The 22,492-nt window shown below is 41.0% G+C and overlaps 1 protein-coding gene across 6 annotated transcripts in view; it reads left to right on the top strand.

Annotated features, from left to right (window-relative positions):
* The window catches only part of ENOX2 (ecto-NOX disulfide-thiol exchanger 2), a 285,625-nt gene that overhangs the window by 217,462 nt on the left and 45,671 nt on the right, over nucleotides 1-22,492 (top strand). For all 6 annotated transcript variants that reach the window (XM_055268213.2, XM_063634727.1, XM_063634730.1 and 3 more), the window contains 3 exons: nucleotides 4,318-4,473; nucleotides 13,577-13,783; nucleotides 21,819-22,052. In XM_055268213.2, the coding sequence (XP_055124188.1) occupies nucleotides 4,318-4,473; nucleotides 13,577-13,783; nucleotides 21,819-22,052 (597 nt within the window). The remainder of the gene's footprint in view (nucleotides 1-4,317; nucleotides 4,474-13,576; nucleotides 13,784-21,818; nucleotides 22,053-22,492) is intronic.

Genomic DNA, 22,492 nt, shown 5'->3' with positions numbered 1-22,492 from the left:
CTCAGATGTGTACAGAGAATGGACAATAATCACTCTGCCAAGGTTGAGTAAGTGAGTGCAAGTTGCTAGGTAGCAGGAAGGCTCAAAGCTACATGGAAACATTACTTGAAATCACATGGTAGAGTTGCAAGTCTGAAGAGCAAGCTGGCCCCAGCTAACAGACAGCATTTGCAGAATTTCCAGTGGGCTGGGACTTTGGGAAGTACATGAATCAGAAGAGGGAATACGGGCTGGGCCTGGTGGCTCATGCTGTAATCCCCACACTTTGGGAGGCCAAGGCAGGTGGATCAATTGAGGTCAGAAGTTTGAGACCAGCCTGACCAACATGGTGAAACCCCTTCTCTAGTAAAAATACAAAAAAAAAAAAAAAATTAGCCAGGCATGGTAGCACATGTCTGTAATCCCAGCTACTGGGGAGGCTGAGGCAGGAGAATTGCTTGAACCCGGGAGGCAGAGGTTGCAATGAGCTGAGATCGCACCACTGCACTCCAGCCTGGGCAACAGAGCGGGACTCTGTCTCAAAAAAAAAAAAAAAAAGAGAGAGAGAGAATACAAATCAACATGTCATGGCTCTTTCAGCAATGGCCATGCCAAGAGTCAAGAAGGCAGTGGGGAAATTGTGTTAGAAGAGACGGTAAACGCAAAATAGAACAGGATATTTATTGTGAAAAGGACTTCGGAGGAGTATCTTGGCCTTTTCCATTACTCTTTTATATGATTTCAAATCTTTGAAAGTTTGAATTCCTAATATAAGTGGCAATGGTACATACTTGGTAGTACTCCACAAGCCAGGCCAGGGGCCTGGAAAACGGAGAGAATTTCTCTGGTGTTCTATTCCTAGTGTGTTTTAAATTGCTGAAATTCTTTTGATTTTTCAGGTTCTGCAATGTATGTATAAAGCCCATGATTTCAAATGGTTTTCTTGGTTGACATTGGAAATCCACATTCACTTTGGTGCTTAATGGTTAAAGATAAACAAAAGAAATAATCAACGTGATAGAAGCCTTTGAAATGTCATGTACAACCTGCCCTCTAGCAAGCCCTTATGGGCAGTGTAGCCTATGGAACTCCTGGCATATTGAACAAAAGGAAGAGGGGGAGTTTATCTACTCTGGCTTTAGCCATATGCAATGAATATGTTTGCTTTTAAATGAATTTATAAAATATTAATGTAATTATATGAAACAGCAGAGTGGTAAGTACATCAGTCAGGAGTTATATTTATCCTGTATATTTGTTTTTTGTTTGTCTCCATTTATTAGTAGACAGTACATGGAGACAGACATTTCCTTCTCAGCCGAAGTGGCAGAACTTGTTTAATGAGCTGATGTTTCTGTAATCTGTGGTGAGGTAGAGTTGTGAGTGACAGAGCTATATGAATAACAAGGAGGCAGGCAGAACAATAAAAGGAAGACAAACATTTCAGTAGAAGAGGAAAAATAGATGGGATTGTTTTGTTGGCACACAAGCTAATCTGATCTTTTCCTAACGAAAAATAACAGTTTGTAAATGGGTAAGATAATGTTAACAGTTTCTCCAAAATCTTCTGCGTGAGGAATCAAATTTTCCAAAGACATAAATGGCATTCTTAACCATAGTGCTCTTATTTTACAGCATAGGAAGACAGGGTATCAGAAGCCTTAAGTTCTCTAAGATCGAACAGGAAACCTAGACACCACCCTCAACACTTGCATAGAGCCTGACATATAGGAAACCTATCACAGATGTTTGTGAATGTGTGAATGAATGCCTGAATCAGTGAATTTATCAGTGTGAGTTTTCACATTTTATTTTATTTTTTTTTTTGGATTGCAAAAATTTATTAAAATTGGAGACATTGTTTTAATCTTCTTGTGCCATGAGACTCCATCAGGCGGTCTACAAAGACCATTGGGAGGCTGAGGATCACTTGGGCCCAGAAGTTTGAGGCTGTAGTAAGCTTCAAAGGCCACGGCACTCCAGCTTGAGTGAGGCAAGACCCTTTCAAGCAGTAAGCTGCATGCTTGCTTGTTGGAGTTTTCACATTTTAAATGGAAGGAAGGAAACTTACCTATCAGGACTATCTCTCATGCCAGAGGTCTTCATATCTGTTCTGTGCTTTCGTCCTTTGAGCTAAATGCCATTATTTACCCCCACTTTTACCAAAAAGGAAATAGAGGCACACAGATATTAACCCCCCACTTTTACCAAAAAGGAAATGGAGGCACACAGATATTAATAAACTTTATTCAACGTCACATAACTACTATATGGAGGAGAGTAGAGTATGGATATGAGAGCCATGGGTGGGAGGGAGGGAAGGGGAGAATACGTGTGTGTGTGTGTGTGTGTGTACACGCAAGTTGAGTGAGATGACATTTGAGGGCTAAAAGTAAATATTTTCATAAAAATAAAACTTCCTCTTGGGAGAAATTTTTCTTCTCAAACATTTTCAGAGTCTTGACATCACAGGATAAAAAGGCATGTGAGAGGCTGGGTAATGCCCTAGCTTGCTTGGGCTGCCTTTGTAACAGGGGATGTCCACGTGCCATCTGCCTGCTCAGCTCCAGATCTCCCTCTTATTGTGCCTGTCAGACCTGAGGTTCTGCTTCTGTGGGAATCCTGGGTTCTTCCTGCTGTTTAGGTTGACCTCGTCCAGCATCTTAGAGACAAAGAGCCACCCAGGGGACTTCAGGGCCAATTTAAGGACATGTGTACAGGCATTGCCCTTTTGGCCTGTGTGGTGAACATGGTGAAGTCTTTGGGAGTAAGGCTTGCTACTGCTGCTGCAACTGTCTCTGCATTACCAGAACCCCTCAGGCTGCAGTACTTTCTTTCTTTGCAGTCCACTGTGTGTGGTTCTATAGCGAAGGCAGAAGTGGGAGGCAGAGAAACAAAGAAGTAGAGTGCACTCCCTTCTCTCAAAGAAATTCCATTTTGACCTAGAGACAAGATTTAAACAATGAAATCAATACTGGCCTTAGACCCAGGCAAGTGGGGCTCCTCCTCAGGGGCCCCTGTGCTTTGGAATGCCTACCTGGATAATTTCTAAGTCTCCTTCCAGAGCCAAGCACTGGCCAGGCAGGCAGTATCATCAGGGCAGCTGTCCTGGGTCCAGAGCAGCTCTTCCTTGTACTCTGGTTGTAAGAAGTACCTTTCTGGAAGTTTTCCAAGTTCCCCTCCAGTGTCTGGGACTGACTGTGACTGGCATTATCATCTGAGAAGCCCCAATCTTAAACTGGACACATGTGTACCTGAGTCCCCATTTCTCCCCTTTGGGATACTATCCAATCCTCTAACCTCTATGTGCAGTGAACTAGATGCCCCAAGAAGCTTCAGGACTCATGGAATCCTCCCCAGAGTCTTGGTTCCAGGAGAGTGGCCTGGCAAGGAAACCACTCCAGCTGGCTGGTGTGGTATTTCTTTCATGGTATCGTGTGAGATTGTGCCACAAAAATGCTGCCAGTACTGATTAGCAGTGAAACAAACCGTGTACGTAGATAGGCCCCACAAAAAATACTTGTTTGGGTGCCCCCACACATGCTAGAGGCATCCCTGAATTAAACAAAGAATTATGCAAAATAAAAAAAAAAATCAGTGGTAACAGGTATAGAACCAATAGCTTTTAGAGGCAAAGTCAAGAGTGAACCAGAATTATCTGGAAAAGCCTCCTCAAGGAAGGTGACACTTAAGCCAGACCTTGAAGCATGGGGAGAATTTGCGGAGGCTCAAATAATTCCAGGCAGAAAGAAAAACATGAATAAAGCCACAGAGAATAGTTATTTATCAAACCTATGCTCAGCATATTAGATTCATCATTTTGTTTACTCCTCACAGCTTCCTGTAACGTAGGTGATATTAACCCTATTTTGCAGATGAGGAAATGGAAGTTCATCCTGCTAAGCAAATGGTAGACCTAAAACCCAGATCTGCTTGATCCCCAAAACTCTGTGCCCTTAATATCATGCTGCACTGTACAAAGAAAACATATACAAGGGACAGTAAAAAGCCTTCTCGGAATGGAGCAGAGAGTGTGTGTTGGAAACTAGTAGAGGCAAGATCAGTAGACAAGGCATGGCCATGCTATGAAAGACCTTGGATGCCACAATGAGATGCAGAGACTTAAATAAGCCCTGGTCAAACAAAACAGCCCCATCCCAAAAGGAAAATGCACAACTATAAGATAATATTTAAGACCTGGGAATACTAAGTACCATGCTTGTTAAATATTTTGCCTCTGTCTTAGAAAGGCCTTTGATTTGAAGCTTACAGAGTAACATTCTATCTCCACTTAACCTTGCCTGGTGTCATTTATTGTTCTCTCTTCTCCTTTTTTAGACTTTGATCCTGCTCTTGGAATGATGACTGGAATTCCACCAATAACTCCAATGATGCCTGGTTTGGGAATAGTACCTCCACCAATTCCTCCAGATATGCCAGTAGTAAAAGAGATCATACACTGTAAAAGCTGCACGCTCTTCCCTCCAAATCCAAGTAATATTCTGCTTTTTTCTCCACACAAGACACAATGTTTTAGTGTACAAGAAAGCTTTCTTCTTTTTCAAAAGAATACCCAAGGGCTTCATAGATGTTTGTACGAAAGCTTCACCTAGAGAACAGAAGACAGGAAAATTTTCTTTTGCTAGGCAGGGTTGAATTTTATGCACACAACAGTAGACTTCTGTGTGCAGGTTGCAGTACAAATGATACATGTTTCTAATGCCGTCTGGTAAGGAATTCAAGTGTGTTAGTAAAGAAGGAAGCATACAGATTGCTCAACACCATCATTTGCAGTCTTTTCTTTTCATAACTGCCCCATGTGCTGATGGTGGCAGAGACAGAGTGTGGTCTGAGGCACATGAGAATATACATTTGGTGCTAAGAATCTTCCACTGCTAGCAGCTATTCATACATCACTCGAACCACTGCTATTCAACCGATGGGTTGTAATATACAGTGAGGCATGGTTCAACATATTGCAAGGGCAAAGAGGAATATTGAGACTAAGTCACACTACTTGTAGCCACCAGTCAATGCAGTTCATGTGGAAGTAATCTAGAGATCCATTTTGTCGGTAATGAACAGGCTTCTCCTTAGATTCACTTTAAAACGTGTAAAGATAGGGTGGCCATATTTTACTTAAAATGTCTCACTAATAATAATTGACTAAAACTTTTTTTCTAGATGCATTTGGGGTTTTATATACATTCAGTGATTAGAAGGTGATTCTGCATGTGCCCCAAGCCTCATTAATGATTTTTCCATAGTTCTAGTCATATTGGGTGGCATACCAAGGAAACCACCACTACAGTACAAAGATTAGAGCTGTTTGCTAAGGGATACATTCAGTGGTTTAGGGCATAGATCAAATGACCTTGCCTTATCAGGATAAATATGAATCTTTGACATGTGACTTCAGACAAATATTTCATCTCCTACCTTAGATAGGAATTAGTTAATCATGGCCCAAGCCCTGGCAGGGACCCAGATTTTACTTAGTATGGTCTGCTCATAACTGAGAGGATTTTATAATCAATCAGCGTTGCTTGGATAGATCATCTTGGCCTCTTTTGCTAGAAAAAAAAAAAAACAGATCTTTATGCTTTCTTCTGGTTTTTGAACGTGGTTGTCAACAGGAGACATCCTTCCAGACCAATAAGAAATCTAGGAGACCAGCATCTCAGAGGACTGTATTGAGAGGAGAGCTAGTATGTCACAAGGAGAATTAGGGAATGGAGAATAAGATGGCCCTTGCAGGCCTTACTTACCAGCTCAAATGGCCATTCCTGGATTTGTGTTTAGTGCCTAAGTGAATGAGCAGCACCATTTTATCTGCTCTTACTCTTAGTTCCACTGTCCCTACAAGTGGGCAATGGCCTTTTTTACCTTTCAGCATGTTGCTTTCGGATTAGAGAAAGTTGTGCATTCCTGATAGTACCTTTTCTACATAAAAAGCCATGAACTTAGGCACTGCCAGTGTTAAAACCTCTGCTTATGAAAGGGTAGAATCCTGCTGATTTAATCATTCATCACATAATCAGCCTGCAGCAGGCTTTCATTGTCTCAAATACATCTAAGCTAACAGGATGGCTCACAACCTGTAATGTCCAGGTTGGGTACAGTAGTTTACTTTACAGGATGTTCAGTTTCTAAATTTCTAAGGCACAGATGCCTTGTTTATGACACATAGACCATATTGTTGAGCAGTCTTCAAATGCATCTAGAAATATATAGATTAAGAAGGCTCTAACTTTTGATAGCCTCCAGTAAAAGAAATGGACTGACATCTCTCAAATACATTTTTATATTTCCCCACCTGCAGCCATGCCTCTACAGTTCTGAGTTGGAAGGGCCACAGAGTGAGAGGGCAACATATCTCCCCCATGGCTCCATCTTTTAGTTCTTCATCCTTGTATTGAGAATGCTTACAGGGCAACTAGCACCAGTAAATTGGTGGCTTCTGGGAAGGAACCTGGCCTTGGAATTGAATTCAAACATGAAACTCTTGACACAGCTTAAAGTAAACTGGTGTTCTGTTTGCTTTTTAGAACTTGAGTTTTGTTCAAAGGGGGCTTGGATTACTTGGGTGGAGAAAACACTAATAGAAGTGCTTCTCTTAGTTCTCTGCTGAAAGCATGGCAAAAGTGACATTGTTGTTGGTGGCCCCAAGACATTGCTTTGTGAAGGTGAGATGGGAAGAGCAGGGTAGGAAAGGAAGAACAGGGATTTGGTGTGACTGAACCCTTTATCATCTCAGCCCACCAACCCTGCCTGATCAGGCCTTGATTATTGTATTAGTCCGTTCTCACATTGCTATAAAGAAACACCTGAGACTGGGTCATTTTTAAAGAAAAGAGGTTGAATTGGCTTATGGTTCTGCAGGCTGTACAGGAAGCATAGTGGCTTCTGCTTCTGGGGAGGCCTCAGGAAGCTTCCAATCATGGCAGAAGGCAAAGATGGAGCGAGGCGTCTCATGTGGCAGGAGCAGGAACAAGAGAATGGGGATGAGGTGCTACTGACTTTTAAACAACCATATCTCATGGGAACTCACTCACTATCACAAGAGCAGCACCAAAAGGATGGTGCTAAACCATTCATGAGAAATCCACCCCCTGAACCAATCACCTCCCACCAGGCCCCACCTCTAACATGGGGTATTACAATTTTACATGAGAATTGGGCAGGAACACAGGGCCAAACCATATCAATTATAAACCCCACTCCTTACTCCTGCCTGTCTCTGGTATATTCTCTTACACTCAATGGCCTCTGAAATTCCTCTCAGCAATAAGGTCCTGTGATTCAGGGACTCATACAGTCTGCTTCTAATTCTTGTTGCTTAATTAGAAAGTATCTTTGCCATCCATTCCCTCCCCTGTGTCCCACCTGACATTTCATCCAAGTGCTTGTCACATATATAGAACTATAAAATTCTCCTGTGGCTCCCATTGCCCACAGATTCATAGTCCAACTCCTGACCTCAAAAACCTTTTACTTGTCTGCTTCATATGACTGTCTTCAATCTATCACTTCTACTTGCCACATACCTGCCCTTTAGTCAGGTTCAACTACTTCCTGACCTCATACTCCTCACACTCTCCTCCAGCCCAACTTCAAGCATACCCCTTTCTGGTGCACTTCCACATGGAAGGTATTGGAAGTAAAACTGTAGTGAATCACTCTAAGGCATTTTCACTTAAATAGTGAATGCCAAATCTAATGGATTTCTTTCCCTCACACAGTGCATTTAATCTGTGAGAAGATTATGTCGGTCTACCTAACAATATATGTCTGTAATCCTTCCATATTCACAATAACCACTGCTATGATTTAGTTTGTATCTGCCATGATTCATTTTCTAAATTATTGTAATAGCCTTCTAATTAGTCTTCCTTCTTCACCCTTGCCCCCTACAGTCTATTCTGAACAGAACAGACAGAGTGATCCTTTTAAAACCTAAGTCTGATCATGTAATTCCTCTACTCAGAACCCTTGAATGGCTCCCCATTTCACTCACAATAGAGACCAAAGTCCTTTTAATTGCCTAGAAGGTCAGATATGATCTGTTCCTCCCCTCCATTGTCTCTTTGACTTCATCTCCTACTCTCCTCCCCATCTCTTTCTCTGTTCCGGTCACACTGACCTTCATGCTGTTCCATGAACACACCAGCCACTCTCCCATCATAGGGCCTTTGCGCTAGCTCTTCCACCTACCTAGAATGCTTTCCCTCTAAATATCTGCATGGCTAACTCTCTCACTTCTTTCAAGTCTTTGCTCAAATGTCACTTTCTCAGTGACCCTGATAACCTATTTAAAAGTTATCTCTCTGCCACAGTCCCAATCCTATTTACCTTCTCTATTTTTTATATAACATGTATCTTTTTTTTGAGACAGGGTCTCGCTCTGTTGCCCAGGCCAGAGTGCAGTGGTGTGATCTTGGCTCACTGCAGCCTCCACCTCCTGGGCTCAAGTGATCCTCCTGCCTCAGCCCCTCGAGTAGCTGGGACTGCAGGCGTGCCCCATCATGCCCAACTAATTTTTGTATTTTTTTTAAAAGACAGGATTTTGCCATGTTGCCCATACTAGGCTTATTACCTTTTAACCAACTATATAATTTGTAGAATATAAACCCCACAAAGGCAGAATTTTTGTCTTTTTTGTCTCCTGATGTATCACCAGCACTTAGAAAAGTGTCTTACATATAGTAGGTGTTCAATAAATATTTGTTGAATGATGGAGGGAGGGAGGGTTGGATGGATGATGACAGAAGGAGGGGTCAGAGGTCTAGAAAGCAAAGCAAGAGAGTATGAGGTAATTACTACTACATGCTAATGACTTCCAAATCTATATTTTTAGTCTGTATCTCTTCTGAGCTTCAGATACATATAGCCAACTGCCTACTAGACTTTTCTGGGTGTGTCTACATCAAATGTACAAAAAATGATATTATAGTATAGAGGACAGACTACCAGTTTATAAATCAAGAGCACTGTGTTCTGTTCCCAGGTCTGTCACTAACTAGCTGTGGGATCTGGAGATAGTCATATAACCTCCTTGGTCTCAACCTCCTTGTCTGTAAAGCAAAAATATTGGGTTAGATTAGCCTAGATACCTCTAATGCTTCATCCAGCTCTAAAGTTATGATTCTCTACATTAAAAATGTAGCTACCACAATAATTATTTACATAGGCAAAAGTCCTTTAAAATGCATTAGGAAAAGCAAGGGCTGGTTGGCAGGTAGCATGTAGAGCTTTGTACCTTCTCTGGAGCAGGCACTATAGCGTAATGTGTAAGTTTTCAAGCTCAGAAGTGACACAGGCCAGCCTGGTTTCATATCCCAGCTCTCCACCACTAAATAACCATAAGATCTCTGATAAGGATTTTAACTTATCTGTTGTAGACTAGGCAAAATCAGACCTGGTCTAAAAAGTCAATGGATCAAACTAGACTGGAGCAGACCAAGTACCAGTCTCCTAAAGATAAATGGTGAGTGAGTACCCCATTGTTGCAGAAGCAACATCCTCTGATTTCCAGGAAATTGAGATATAACAAGAAAAAAAAAGTGCCCTGGAACACACTTTTTTTTTTTCATAGAGTGTCTATCAGAGATTTACTGAATTCCCAATTAGCAGTTCTTAGTGGTGAAAAAAAGGGTAATACCATTCTCTCCAGAAAATTTGATTTTGCCAAGATTTTTCACTTCAGCGATTAGACCTTCTATGGAGAGGTTACAGTTTGAGTCTACTGGGAAATAACAGTGAACAGGGAATAAGTAATAGAATATCATCTGCTATCCGTGTCCAGGAACATGGGAAAATACCCAGGAGCCAGAAAAAGAGCAAGAGCAATGTTTTCATTTTACCGTATCAAAATGGGAAGACTCTCAGGGCTGAATGCTATAAAGAGAGTTAGAGAAAGTGAGTAAATTGAGCATTAATTAAAATTCCCCAGCCTTCTAATTTTTCCAATCAATTGGGATTACATTAAGATACATTTAACCCCTGCTGATTGTCCAGGGGACCTTCAATCTTGAGCTGTCTAATAAAATTGACTTAAAGACTTTGCAGTATATAAATCCTGGCAAACCAGCTGAGTGATCTGTGATGCTCCTTTGAAAAGCAAGATTCAAGTGGCTTATCGGTTCTCTATACTGCTTCCTGCCTCAATTCTCAAAGATCAGCAATGACTCAGATTGCCCCAACATAGCTCCCCAGAGTAGATGCTTGGGTATAATTAGAATTGCTAAAAGCTCCTCCTTTTCTATTACCAGAGATTAGAGTTCTTTTTATTCCCAGTTATCTTGAATCTTTATACATGGAACTTTTCTTTGTCTCCATCATGAATGGTGATTGGGGTGCTATAGAGCTTAGCACATTACCTGATTAATAGGTGGGTTTTGAATTTGCTCTCCTATGGGTTATCATTGCTGTGCCCTGATCACTGTATTTCAGTGGGATTAGAAAATCAGGCCCAGACGACAAAGTGCTTTGAGTTGTTAATTAAGGAATGGGTACTATCCATTAAGGAAGATAGTATAGCCCATTGCCCTGCTTGGTGGCATACCCCTAAATCTCAGCAAATGCTATTAAAGAGGCTTTCTACATTTACCCAAGGAAAATAAATAAATCCTCAGCATTCTTGACATTACTGTTAGTGGCTTTTATGCCCTTTTACTTAGAAGACAGTCACTGCAGAAGAATCACAGCACCTAAATAGGGTGATTACTTCATCACAGAATTTTTTTTTTTTTTTTTTTTTTTTTTTTTTTTTTTTTTTTTGAGACGGAGTCTTGCTCTGTCACCCAGGCTGGAGTGCAGTAGCAAGATCTCAGCTCACTTCAAGCTCTGCCTCCCAGGGTCAGGCCATTCTTCTGCCTTGGCCTCCTGATTAGCTGGGATTACAGGTGCGTGCCACCATGCCCAGCTAATTTTTTGTATTTTTAGTAGAGACAGGGTTTCACCGTGTTAGCCAAGATGGTCTAGATCTCCTGACCTCGTGATCCGCCCACCTCAGCCTCCCAAAGAATTGTTAAATCCCACAAATGTAGCCAGGGGACGGAGCCTTTGCCTTTTCAGTGTTACATGTAACTGCCACAGTAACCACATGCTTTTTAGAGTCTCTCAGTGGACCTAAAAGTAGACTAAAGGAAACTCAAATGGTATAAAAGTGATTATTAGCTTCACAAAAGGATTCTTTGCTACCTAATTCTCCTAAATAGTAAACTTAGGAAGCCATTTTGATTCTGAAACAGGATTGTATTCTAAAGTCTCTAATTTTAAAACATGGCTCTAACTATGTGGATACTCTTGAAAATTCTTTACCTTATATAGTCGGTGGGGGGGATGTGTTCCATGGTCAAAGCCGTATGTGTCTTCATAGCTGTAGATTTCTCTATCCATATGAGTGGTTCCTTCTCAAACCCAGCCTTGTCTAAAGATCTGGGTGACGCAAGTATCTGGAAGTTTAGAAGTTCAGGTCTTAGCTACCACTCTACTCCAGACTTCTGGTAGGACTTTAGAAAGTCCCACATTGGGAATTAAGAAACCTGGGTTCTATAATAGTAAATAATAATAACGCTACAATGACTGCTATTTATTGGGAACCTGCCAAGTGCTAGGCATTAAGCCACATGCAATATAGACAGTATATTATCAGTTATCCTACAATAACCCTTATAAGGTGGGAACAGCATCCCTGTTTTAAAGATGAAGGAAGAGGTTTTCAGGGGTTATATAATTTTCCCAAGGTCATACAGTCAGTTATGAAGTTAAGATTTACATTTAGGTTTACCTGCTCTAAGTTCATGTTCCTTCTGTCTAATGTGGTGACCTGGAATGAGACATTTAACCTCACTCAGCTTTTTCCTCTGTAATATCAGAGATTTAGACTAAGTCAATAGTTTTCAACCTTAACTACACATTACAACTGCCTGAGAAGCTTAAAAAGCAACAACAACAAAAAACGAATGCACAGGCTGCACCCCAGACTAATTAAATCAGACCCACTGGGGTGGGGCCCAGGCATTATTTGTTTAACTTCCAAATTGATTCGAATGTGCCACCAGAGTTAAGAATCACTGGAAGTGTGATAGCTAGAGTCCCTTCCAGTTCTTAAAAACTCAAAAGCATAAGTCTCAAACAATTCTAGACCTCATCTTCTCTATTTTGGCCCAAACTACAACCTCTTCAGTGCCTGTGACTAGCACATTTCAGATTCCTGCTCATTAGGTTATTTTCCCTTTCCCTCTAATCCTTTCATATGGAACAAAAAACCAGTATAGTGAGGTCTTGAAATTACAGACTTGTAAAAATTAACAGAAAGTTTGTAAGTTACCTGAATCCCTTTACCCCTTTTTTTGACCAAATACAGGGAAAGAGAGTATTATGAGTAACTGATTATTCTTAGCCACACCAACAAGACAGAGAGTAGTAGCAAAGTGAGGAAGCTAGAGATCCTGATACCTAAGGAAGCTCCCAAATCAACTGCTTGCCAACTTGGATAAGAGTCAGGTTAGGGGCCTTGGCCTAATCTATGAACAAGACTCATTTATTTTTACATGTGAGCTATAATCACTGGTTGTTGAGCTCTCCAAATCTTGAGCTAGGAGAATTGTTGTTAAGAGCTGAATGGAAAAGAATGGATTACACAAAATAAATCCTTGCAGATACAAAACCAACACTAGAAAACCCATGACCATCATGCTTTATTTTGTTGGGCTGCAAACTGTAGGAGTTTGCTTGGAAAATGCTTTGATACATATAAATAGCAACAAGGAGCTGGCAGATAGAACAGGCTTTATGTATGAGTGCATATTTTTTTGAAGCAGAGGGAGAATCATCTCATTAAGTAGGTTTTTAATGATTCTCTATGGCCAAATTTATCTCACTTTAGTTAATGATTTCCCAGACGAGCTTATTTTCTCTGCTGTCTTTCATATTTCCCTGTAAATGCTGCAAGACTGACTCTGGACCTCACCTCTCCAGTAAGGAATTTGAGGAAAGGCTCACTGATATTGAAAAAAACAACATAAAAGGGATGGTTTGTACTCTGACTGATTTTGTGAAACCAAATCATTCTGACAGCTGTAGGCATTGTTGTAAGTAGGTACCCCATCATTGTCAAATTAATCCTGAATCTGTTCCTTCAAAAAGCATTAACAGAGAGAATGTAGTAACTACAATCTGAATTAAACAAATCCTTTCTCAGGAACCCTGGTTCTGAGAACTCTTGAAAATAACAGTTTAAACTGAGTGGGATTTTCTCCCAGTAATTTCTTAATAAAAATGACTAAAAATTTGGCATAGCTGGATTGTCACAACAAAAGTAATAAACAAAACTAAAGGACTCTGGATGGGACAGACAAATAGGCCTGGGTCTTTATGCTCCAGATATCATGGTCACCAAACGATTGAATAAAATGATTTTCAGGTTCACTCAGTCAGTTTTCTATGGAGCAGAGATGAACACCTCGGAGGCCACGTCCTTCTGACACTCTTAGACAAAAGTTTGACAGGGATAGCAGGGAAATGTTAGATTTCAAAGAGGTCTGTCCCAAGCAAACATTTTAATTTCAAATGTTTTTGCCCTTGCACTTAGATCTCCCACCTCCTGCAACCCGAGAAAGACCACCAGGATGCAAAACAGTATTTGTCGGTGGTCTGCCTGAAAATGGGACAGAGCAAATCATTGTGGAAGTTTTCGAGCAGTGTGGAGAGATCATTGCCATTCGCAAGAGCAAGAAGAACTTCTGCCACATTCGCTTTGCTGAGGAGTACATGGTGGACAAAGCCCTGTATCTGTCTGGTAGGTGTTTAGATGTGGGGATTGTGCCCACTAGGCACAACGCAGATATTAAAGATAGAACTATTTGTGTCTATAGCAGCTAAGTTTGGGCTTAGTATTACCTGCTTTTGCCTTCAGAGGTGGAAACTGAATGTTCCCATTCAACTTCTTCCTTTAAAGCTCTTCAATAGCTCCCAATTTTCTATGGGATAAATCCAGACTCCTCACATGTGGCATCTAAAGGCCTTGACCGTGAGCTGTCCCTCTTAGAGTCATCTGCCAATCCTTCCTTCCCTCACACACCATGTCCCAACCACACTAAGTGAACTCGAATTCCCAGAATGTGCCATGGTGTTTTATGCCTTTTCCTCTGACTAGAGTCACCTTGCCCACCACACACACCCCCTAAAGCTCCAGCTCAAGCACACCCTCCTCTGGAAAGCTATCTCTGACCTGTCTCCCCACTCTGCCCAGCACTGCTTTAGGCACTCCTTCCTCAGGGCTTTCACAGCACCCGGTGCTTCCTCCCAACATGACACCTACTGTACCATGCTAGAACTGTCTCTTTCCACATCCATCTCCCCCACCAGAATGTGAAATCCTTGAGGGTAGGGACTGTGTCTTATTTAACATTGAATCCCCAGCATCTAGCACATAACCTGGCACAAAAGTAGATGCTCATAAATAGTTATGGAAGTCAGTTATTTGTCAAATATTTATTGACCGCTAGGCAGAATGGTAGGTTGCTGGGGATACAGCAAAGGCTGAGGCAGATAGACTTCCTGCCATCAAGGATATTACATTCTGGAAATGGCAAAATATAATATATATGAAAACAAATAAATCAGTTACTTTCAGTAGTAAGTGCTCCGAGGAAGATAAAAAAGGTTAAGGTACCCAGAGTTGTTAGGAAAGGAAGTCTTCTCTGACATTTGAACTGAGACTTGAATAATGTAAAGAGAGATTGCCATGTGAACATCTTGGGGAAGAGCATTCCAAAGTAAGGAACACCAAGCCAAAGTCCATGAGATGAAAATGGACTTGGTATGTTCAAGCAGAGGATAGAAGGTTAGTATGACTGGAGCATAGAAAATGCGAGAGGGAGTGGAGGGAAATGAAATCTGAAAGATAGGCAACTATGACAATGAGTTTTATTCTGGAAGCCACTGGAGAATTTTAAGGAATTCAGTGACATGTTCTGATTTACATTTTACAAATGTTACTTCTGAGCAGAAGATGGGCTGAGAGGTATGAGCAGGGGTGGTGACTGGGAACTAAGTTAACCAACTGTAATATTAGTCTAACCCAGAAGTGATGGTGGCCTGTATAGTACAGTGGTTGGAGTGGAGATAGTAAGAACTACTTCGCATAAAATCTCCTGTTTATAGTAAAAATTCAGATTTAGGGCGTGTCTTGGTCTATTTTCTGTTGCTTATAACAGAATATCTGAAACTGGGTAATTTTTTTTTTTTTTTTAAGATGGAGTCTTGCTCTTGTCACCCAGGCTGGAGTGCAATGATGTGATTTCGGCTCACCACAACCTCCGCCTCCTGGGTTCAAGCAATTCTCCTGCCTCAGCCTCCCGGGTAGGTGGGATTACAGGCGCCTGCCACCACGCCTGGCTAATTTTTGTATTCTTAGTAGAGATGGGATTTCACCTTGTTGGCCAGGCTGGTCTCGAACTCCTGACCTCAGGTGATCCAACCACCTCGGCTTCCCAAAGTGCTGGGATTACAGGTGTGAGCCATCATGCCTGGCAAAACTGGGTAATTTATAAAGAAAAGGAATTTATTTTTTATGGTTACGGAGGCTGGAAGTCCAAGGTCCAGGGGGCACATCTGGTAAGGGCCTTCTTGCTCTCTGCAGAGAGTTAGCTCAGGTCTTTCTTCCTCTTCTTATAAAGCCACTAGTCCTACTCTCATGACAACCCATTAATCCATTAATCCATGAATGGATTAATCCATTTATGAGGACAAAGCCTTCATGACCCAATCACCTCTTAAAGGCCCCAGCTCTTAATACTGCCACATTGAACTACTTCCTTGCCTAACAGTAATGGTTTGGAAGAATTGAGTCTAAGTGCTAGACATTTCATGATGACAGCATCTTCATTCGTATAACAGGTACTTATTGAACATCTTTTTCCTGTAAACTCTTGTGCTAGATGCTGTGCAGAGTAGAAAATGAGTAAAACCTAGTTCTTCCCCTTAATGAATTCAGGGTTAGTATGTAGTCATACACTTATTTATTAAAGAAAAATGTATTTAGTGCCAGGCATTACTCAATACACTGATATGATACACACACTGCTAATAAGAGATTAAAAGTTATAAGTGCCATGGAGGAGGAAATGAGGGAGGAAGGTAGGAGAGGGAGAACGAGAATGTTTCTGACTCCTAACTGGGGGCATCAAGAAAGGTAGCTTTTGGACCAAGTCTTTGACAAAGGGAAAACATTTGCTTGTGGACAATGGGGCATAAAAACAGCATGAGCAAAAGTACAAAGATGGTAAGCTTTGGCAAACATTCAGGAAACAGTGAGTAGTGGTTTGTTTACTAAGTAGACATGAGAGGAGGAGGCAAAATATCAGTTATTAGCACACTCCGAAAGGCTTAACAGTTGGGTCTTTACTCCTCAGGTAATAGGGAATTGAAGAAATTTTTGAACAAGGAAGATAATTGTTTCCGCAAGGTTAATTTGACAGCTCTATATAAAACCGTATTAGAGGAGAGATGTAAAAAGAGGAGAGGAGGTCAGTTAGAAGCCTGTTGTAATAGGCCGGGGAAAAGGTAACAAAGGTTTGAAAAAGTAGGCTGGTAACATGGGGAAGGAAAGGAGGAGGTGTAGATGGAGAATACTCTTATTACATTTGGTAAGTGCTATAGAATCTAACTACCAAAAATTCGGCAGCACTTAACAATGATAACAGAGCATTCCATGAGACTATTTTAATAAGAACATAAAGGTCTCAAAAAACCCTGCATAGGTGTACTTAAAAGACAATATACTGTTCAGGAAGCATCCATCTAAACATCACCAAAATCAGCTCTTTGTTAACAGCCACCTCCTAGAAACATTCTTAGGGCTGCCAAAACAAAGGGGATTTCAATCAGTGATATGAAAACAACTAAATTTTGCCCTTTAAATTTGAATCTGTCCCCCTGAAAGTGCCCAAGTGCTAGCAATCTCCTGAATGGGGTGGCTGTTATCTCATTTTGTAAAAGAAAGCAGTTAAAAGAAACAAAAAAAAATCCCTTACAAAAGGGGGCTGGAAAATGTGGAGATCATCATTTTTTTTCTGCTCTTCCTTCCTTTCTATAGATCCATATTTCCACTTGGTGTCATTTTCCCTATGTTTGAATTTCCTTTAACATTTTTTGTAGAGCAGGTCTGTTCCTGATGAATTCTTTCAACATTGATTTGAAAAAGTATTTCACCTTTCTTTTTGAAAGATGTTTGTCCTCTCTCAGATGTTGTTCCACCATTTTCTTGCTTGCATTGTATCTAATAAGAAATGTGATATTATCTTTATCTGTGTTTCTCTGTACATAATGTGTCTTTTGTCCATGGATGCTTTTAAGATATTTATTGCTGGTTTTGAGTAATTCAATTATGATATGCTTTGATGTAATTTTCTTCTTATTTCTCATGCTTGGGGTTCATTGAACTTTTTGGATCTGTGAGTTTGCATCAAATGTGAAAAATTTTCTCCCCTTATTTAATTTTTTTCTGTTCTCTTCCCCTGTCTTTTGGTGCTCCAATTAGGCATATATTAGGCCTCTTGAAGTTGTCTTGCAGCTCTCTGGTATTCTGTTCTTTTTTTTTGTTTTCAGTCTTTTTTCTTTCTGTATTTTATTACAGATAGTTTCTATTGCTATGTCTTCAAGTTCATTCATTTTTTTCATTATAGATTCAGGGGGCACCTGTGCAAGTTTGTTACATGAGTATATTGTGTAATAGTGAGCTTTGGGCTTCTAGTATACCCATCACCCAAATAGTGATTATTATATCCAATAGTTAATTTTCAACCCTCATCCCCCTCCCACACTCTTCACTTTTGGAGTCCCCAGTGTCTATTATCCATCTTTATGTGTACCCATTGTTTAGCTCCCACTTATAAGTGAGAACACATGGTATTTGATTTTCTGTTTCTGAGTTATTTCACTTAGGATAATGGCCTGCATTTACATTTTAAAGTATTACTAAATTCACACATCCAAAAGCCCAATCTTCATATAATCCAGTGAGACAGGAGAAGAGAAATGCTTCTCTTTTGCTGCTTTCAGAATTTTTTCCTTCACTTTGGATAATCTGAGCCTATATGCCCTGGTGATGTTCTTCTTGCAAAATATCTTCCAGGTGTTCTCTGAGCTTCTTGTACCTGGGTGTCTACATCCCTTGCAAGACCAGGCAAATTTTCCTGGATTATTCCCTCAAATATGTTTTTCAAAGTTTTTACTTTTATTCTTCTTCTCACTCAGGAATGCCTATTACTCATAGGTGTGGTTGCTTTACAGAATCCCATATTTCTCAAAGGCTTTATTCATTGTTTTAAATTCTTTTTTATTATTTTTGTCTGACAGGGTCAATTCAAAAGACCAGTATTGAAGCTCTGAAACTCTTTCTTCTGCTTGGTATAGCCTGTTATTAAAGCTTTCAACTGTATTTTCTAACTCCTTCAGTGAATTTTTAATTTCCATGAGTTCTGTTTTTTTTGTTTTTTTTTGTTTTTTTTTTTTTAAGATCTCCATCTCTTCTTTCATATCCTGCATTGTTTTTCTGGTTACTTTGTGTTAGTTTTCAACTTTCTCTTGGATCTCATTGAGCTTCCTTACAATCCATATTTTGAATTCTTTATCTGTCATTTCAGAATTTTCATTTTGGTTACGATCCATTGCTAGACAGCTAGTGTGATCTTTTTGGGGTGTTGCAACACCCCGAGTTCTTACACTGGTTCCTTCTCACATGGGGAAGCTGTCACTTCTTATTTTTGAATCTAATTTCATTTGGATGGGACTTCCCCCCACTCCGAAGGTGTGACTGTAGCGTATATTGGGTAGGGTCCTTTGGCTTTGCTTCTTTAGCCCTGTGCACTTCTGTCAGCAGGTGTCCTATTGTGCTGTGCAGTTCAACCTCCTGGTGAGTAGGTGGTGTCTACAGGTAAGAGCCACCTGTGGCAGAAGCAGATCAGTGTGTGCTGGATCTTTTCTTACTGTGAGGTGCTCTCTGTTCTTTCAGATGATGGGCTGGTCTGTGAAATTCCAGGTTCCCTATTCAGCCCAGGGAGAGTGGATAGAGGACAAAGCTGGGTGGAGCTGGACAACCAAGCTCACCCCCGAATAACCCAATGATGAGCACAGGCAGCACCCCTAACAGGAGTGGCTAGGGGAACTCTTGGAGAAATGTGCCGAGGTCTCTTCAGGGGATGAGGGGGCCACATCAGCTCCACTTCTTAGACAGGCAGGATCACAATGTTTCTCTGTCACAACCCTCTCCTGGGGCTCCTGACTCAGTTTACACACTGTCCATCTATCTCCAGGCTACCATGTAGCTGAGAGGAGTGACTTTGGGGAGGAAGCTCTTCCCTCAGCCCGGTACAGACAGCTTTGTGGCTCACCTACTCTCTGACAGCTTCGTGTAGAGAAGGGGAGGGGCTCTGCCTTTCAGCATGTGAGAGTGGGTGGCAACTGTGGGGGTGCCGGCTGCTTGGGCCCAACCTCAGGCCTCGGGGCAAGTGGTCAGGTGCCAGCAGTGATGGACTGAGCTAAGCAGTCCTTCAATTCCCAGGCCCCTAAGTGGCCCACTGGATGGTGTGTGAGAGGCCTGGAGGGGCTCCACCAGGACTGGGCCAGCAGGCTTATTCTCAGGCCCCCAGGGTTCAGGTGGTGGCTGAGATAGGGAAGGCAGGCTGGTCCCCAGTCATCATTAGAATTCTCAGGTGGGGGAAGACAGAAGGCTCAGGTGCTGGGAGCCCCCAGTTTCATTAATTTTTTTCTTATGCAGCATCTAATTTGCCATCAGTCCTGTCTGGTGATGTTTTTTTCAACTTAGACATTGTAGCTTAAGCCTGTAGATGTTTGATTGTGGCTCTTTTTATATCTTTCATGTTTCTCCTTAGTATGGCCAGTCTTTTCTCTAGCTTCTTGAGCATGTGAAATCAAATTTTCATCATTGTTTTTGTATCCTTATCTACTAATTAAATTATCTGCATCACTTCTGGGTCTGTTTGGATTGGCTGATTTTTAAAATCTTTATTATGCATCATATTTTCCTGCATCTTTGCATACCAAGTAATTTTTTTATTAAAGTTTACCTTATTTGGTGACAGATATTTTTATTTCTATAAATAGTCTTGAGTTTTGTTCTAAATGCAGTTAAGTAACTTGGGAAAATTTTGGTCCTTTTAGGTCTTGCTTCTTAAGCTTTGTTCAGCAAGACCAGAGGAGTTTAGGGCTAATTTTTCTCCACTATTAAGGCAGAACCCTTCTGATCACCCAGTACCAGAAGTGTTGAGTTTTTCTGCTCTGGCTGGTAGGAAAAAGAGCTATTCCCAACCCTGTGGGAGCTTTTCAGGGATTGTTACCTCTAATGCTCGGGTAGTTTCCCACACATACAGACATTAGTACTCAGCTAAATAATAGTGGAGGACCCTCTGCATATCTCCGAAGCTCTTTCTCTGTGCAGCTTTCTTCTTTCTGGTACTCTGCCTTATGAACTCTATTTCCATAGTCTTCCTAGACTCCCAGTTCAGTCTCCTCAACTTGGGAACACCATCATGCCTTGCTTGAGTTCCCTTCCCTGTGCTGAGGCCCAGAAACTCTCTTATTAGGAAACTTTCTTATTAGGAAATAAACTGGGGCAATCATAGGGATCACTTCATTTGGTTCTTGTCTCTCAGTGATCCCTGTCTTCATTGTCTTATGTACAGTGCCTTTAAAAAGCATTATTTCATATATTTTGTCCATATTTTTAGTTGTTTAAGGTAGGAGGACAAATCTAATCCCTGTTACTCTATCTTAGCCAGAAGCAAAAGTCTATGTTGGGTATTATTCTTGAGAGGCAGGTTAGAATAGAGGAAAGCACAGAGTCTAGTGTCCTAGATTCAAGAGCCAGCTCTACTGTTTGCTAATTGTCTGACCCAGGGCAAGCCACTTAACCTCCCTAACCTCTTTTGATGCTCAGTTTTCTGTTTAGTATAATGTTCTACCCTGCAAGCTTGTGCTGAGAATAAAATGAGATAAATTCCTGTGGAAGTATCTAGCTGAGCTCTTGAAACTTAAAAAGTACTTAGTTTTTTCCCCACTTTTTTAAAGATACATGACTTGGGTAAGTATAGCTGGCACAGAAAGAGGAGGTATGGCGTTGAATACAGGTTTTCTGAATCCCAGTCCTATACTACTATATTATAATCACACTACATCTTTTTTTTTAAGGATCCTGAATTATATGTCACCTGGGTCACACACCACTCTTCATCTTTTTTTTTTTTTTTTTTTTTTTTTTTCCAGAAAAAAAAATGGCTCACAGTTGACAAATGCTTCTAGGAAGCAATTTTAGGGATTAAAATACCAAGTTAATGCATTTAAGTTTTACCAAAATCTTTGTGATAGTATAATGGACGCTCTTGAATTTATTTAAAGACAAATTCGTTTGAGGCCACCTTTTCCGTTCTTCCCAGCCCTTGGTGCCATATAAGGATCATGCTTGATACTGTTACCCACGGAGCCAGCCTCAGCCAGAGGTAAGGTATTAGATGGAGGAATGGAACTCTTAGGAACAAGACTAACCCAACCCATAGAATGTGACCTATTATCAGACATAATCTAAATCTTTTGATGATTTACTTGCTAAGCATGGGGAGAGAATTTGGAGTTGTGTGGTCACTTGGAACTGCTGCAGTGACATCTGAAACACTGAACTTGGAAAAGTATTTATAGTCTTTCATGTCTCTCTCTCTCTTTCTCTCTCTCTGTCTCTCTCTCCCTCTCCCTCTCTCCTTCTCTCCCTCTCTCCCTCTCTCCTCTCCGCTCTCCCTTTCACCCTCCTATGAACTTAGGTTACCGCATTCGCCTGGGCTCTAGTACTGACAAGAAGGACACAGGCAGACTCCACGTTGATTTTGCACAGGCTCGAGATGACCTGTATGAGTGGGAGTGTAAACAGCGTATGCTAGCCAGAGAGGAGCGCCATCGTAGAAGAATGGAAGAAGAAAGATTGCGTCCACCATCTCCACCCCCAGTGGTCCACTATTCAGATCATGAATGCAGCATTGTTGCTGAAAAATTAAAAGGTATCAAAGGCACTCAAGCTTCATGATTAAAAGAACTCTTTTCTTTAGAAAAGTGTAATAAATATAATTGCATTGTTGACAGTTACACTTTGAGTTTCCTACTAATGGATTCTAAGCATTTCTTGTGTTGGAGCCTTGCAGATAAAGAGGTGTACCTAGTAACTCAAGAACCAGGAAATTTATCCCTGCTACCTGTGTCTCTGCTCCTTCATTGTCTCAAGGGATGACATTTTTCTCTTCAGACATCAGGTGACTAGAAATAAACAAGTTTTCCTCACTTGTCCACGTCAGAGACTTTTAGGCATGATCTATGACTTGGGACCTGTAAGCGCCCTCTTTTATAGTGGATACAAGTTAGGTTATAATTCCAAGTCAAATGAGTGAATCAGGATGATAGGATTTGATGTGATCCTGAAAAACTCTGGTAAAATTCTTGTTTT

This window comes from Symphalangus syndactylus, chromosome X, assembly GCF_028878055.3.
Source record: "Symphalangus syndactylus isolate Jambi chromosome X, NHGRI_mSymSyn1-v2.1_pri, whole genome shotgun sequence".
In the NCBI taxonomy this organism is placed as follows: domain Eukaryota; kingdom Metazoa; phylum Chordata; class Mammalia; order Primates; family Hylobatidae; genus Symphalangus; species Symphalangus syndactylus.
Note: the sequence above shows the minus strand (reverse complement) of the source record. Positions and strands in the feature narration are given on the sequence as shown.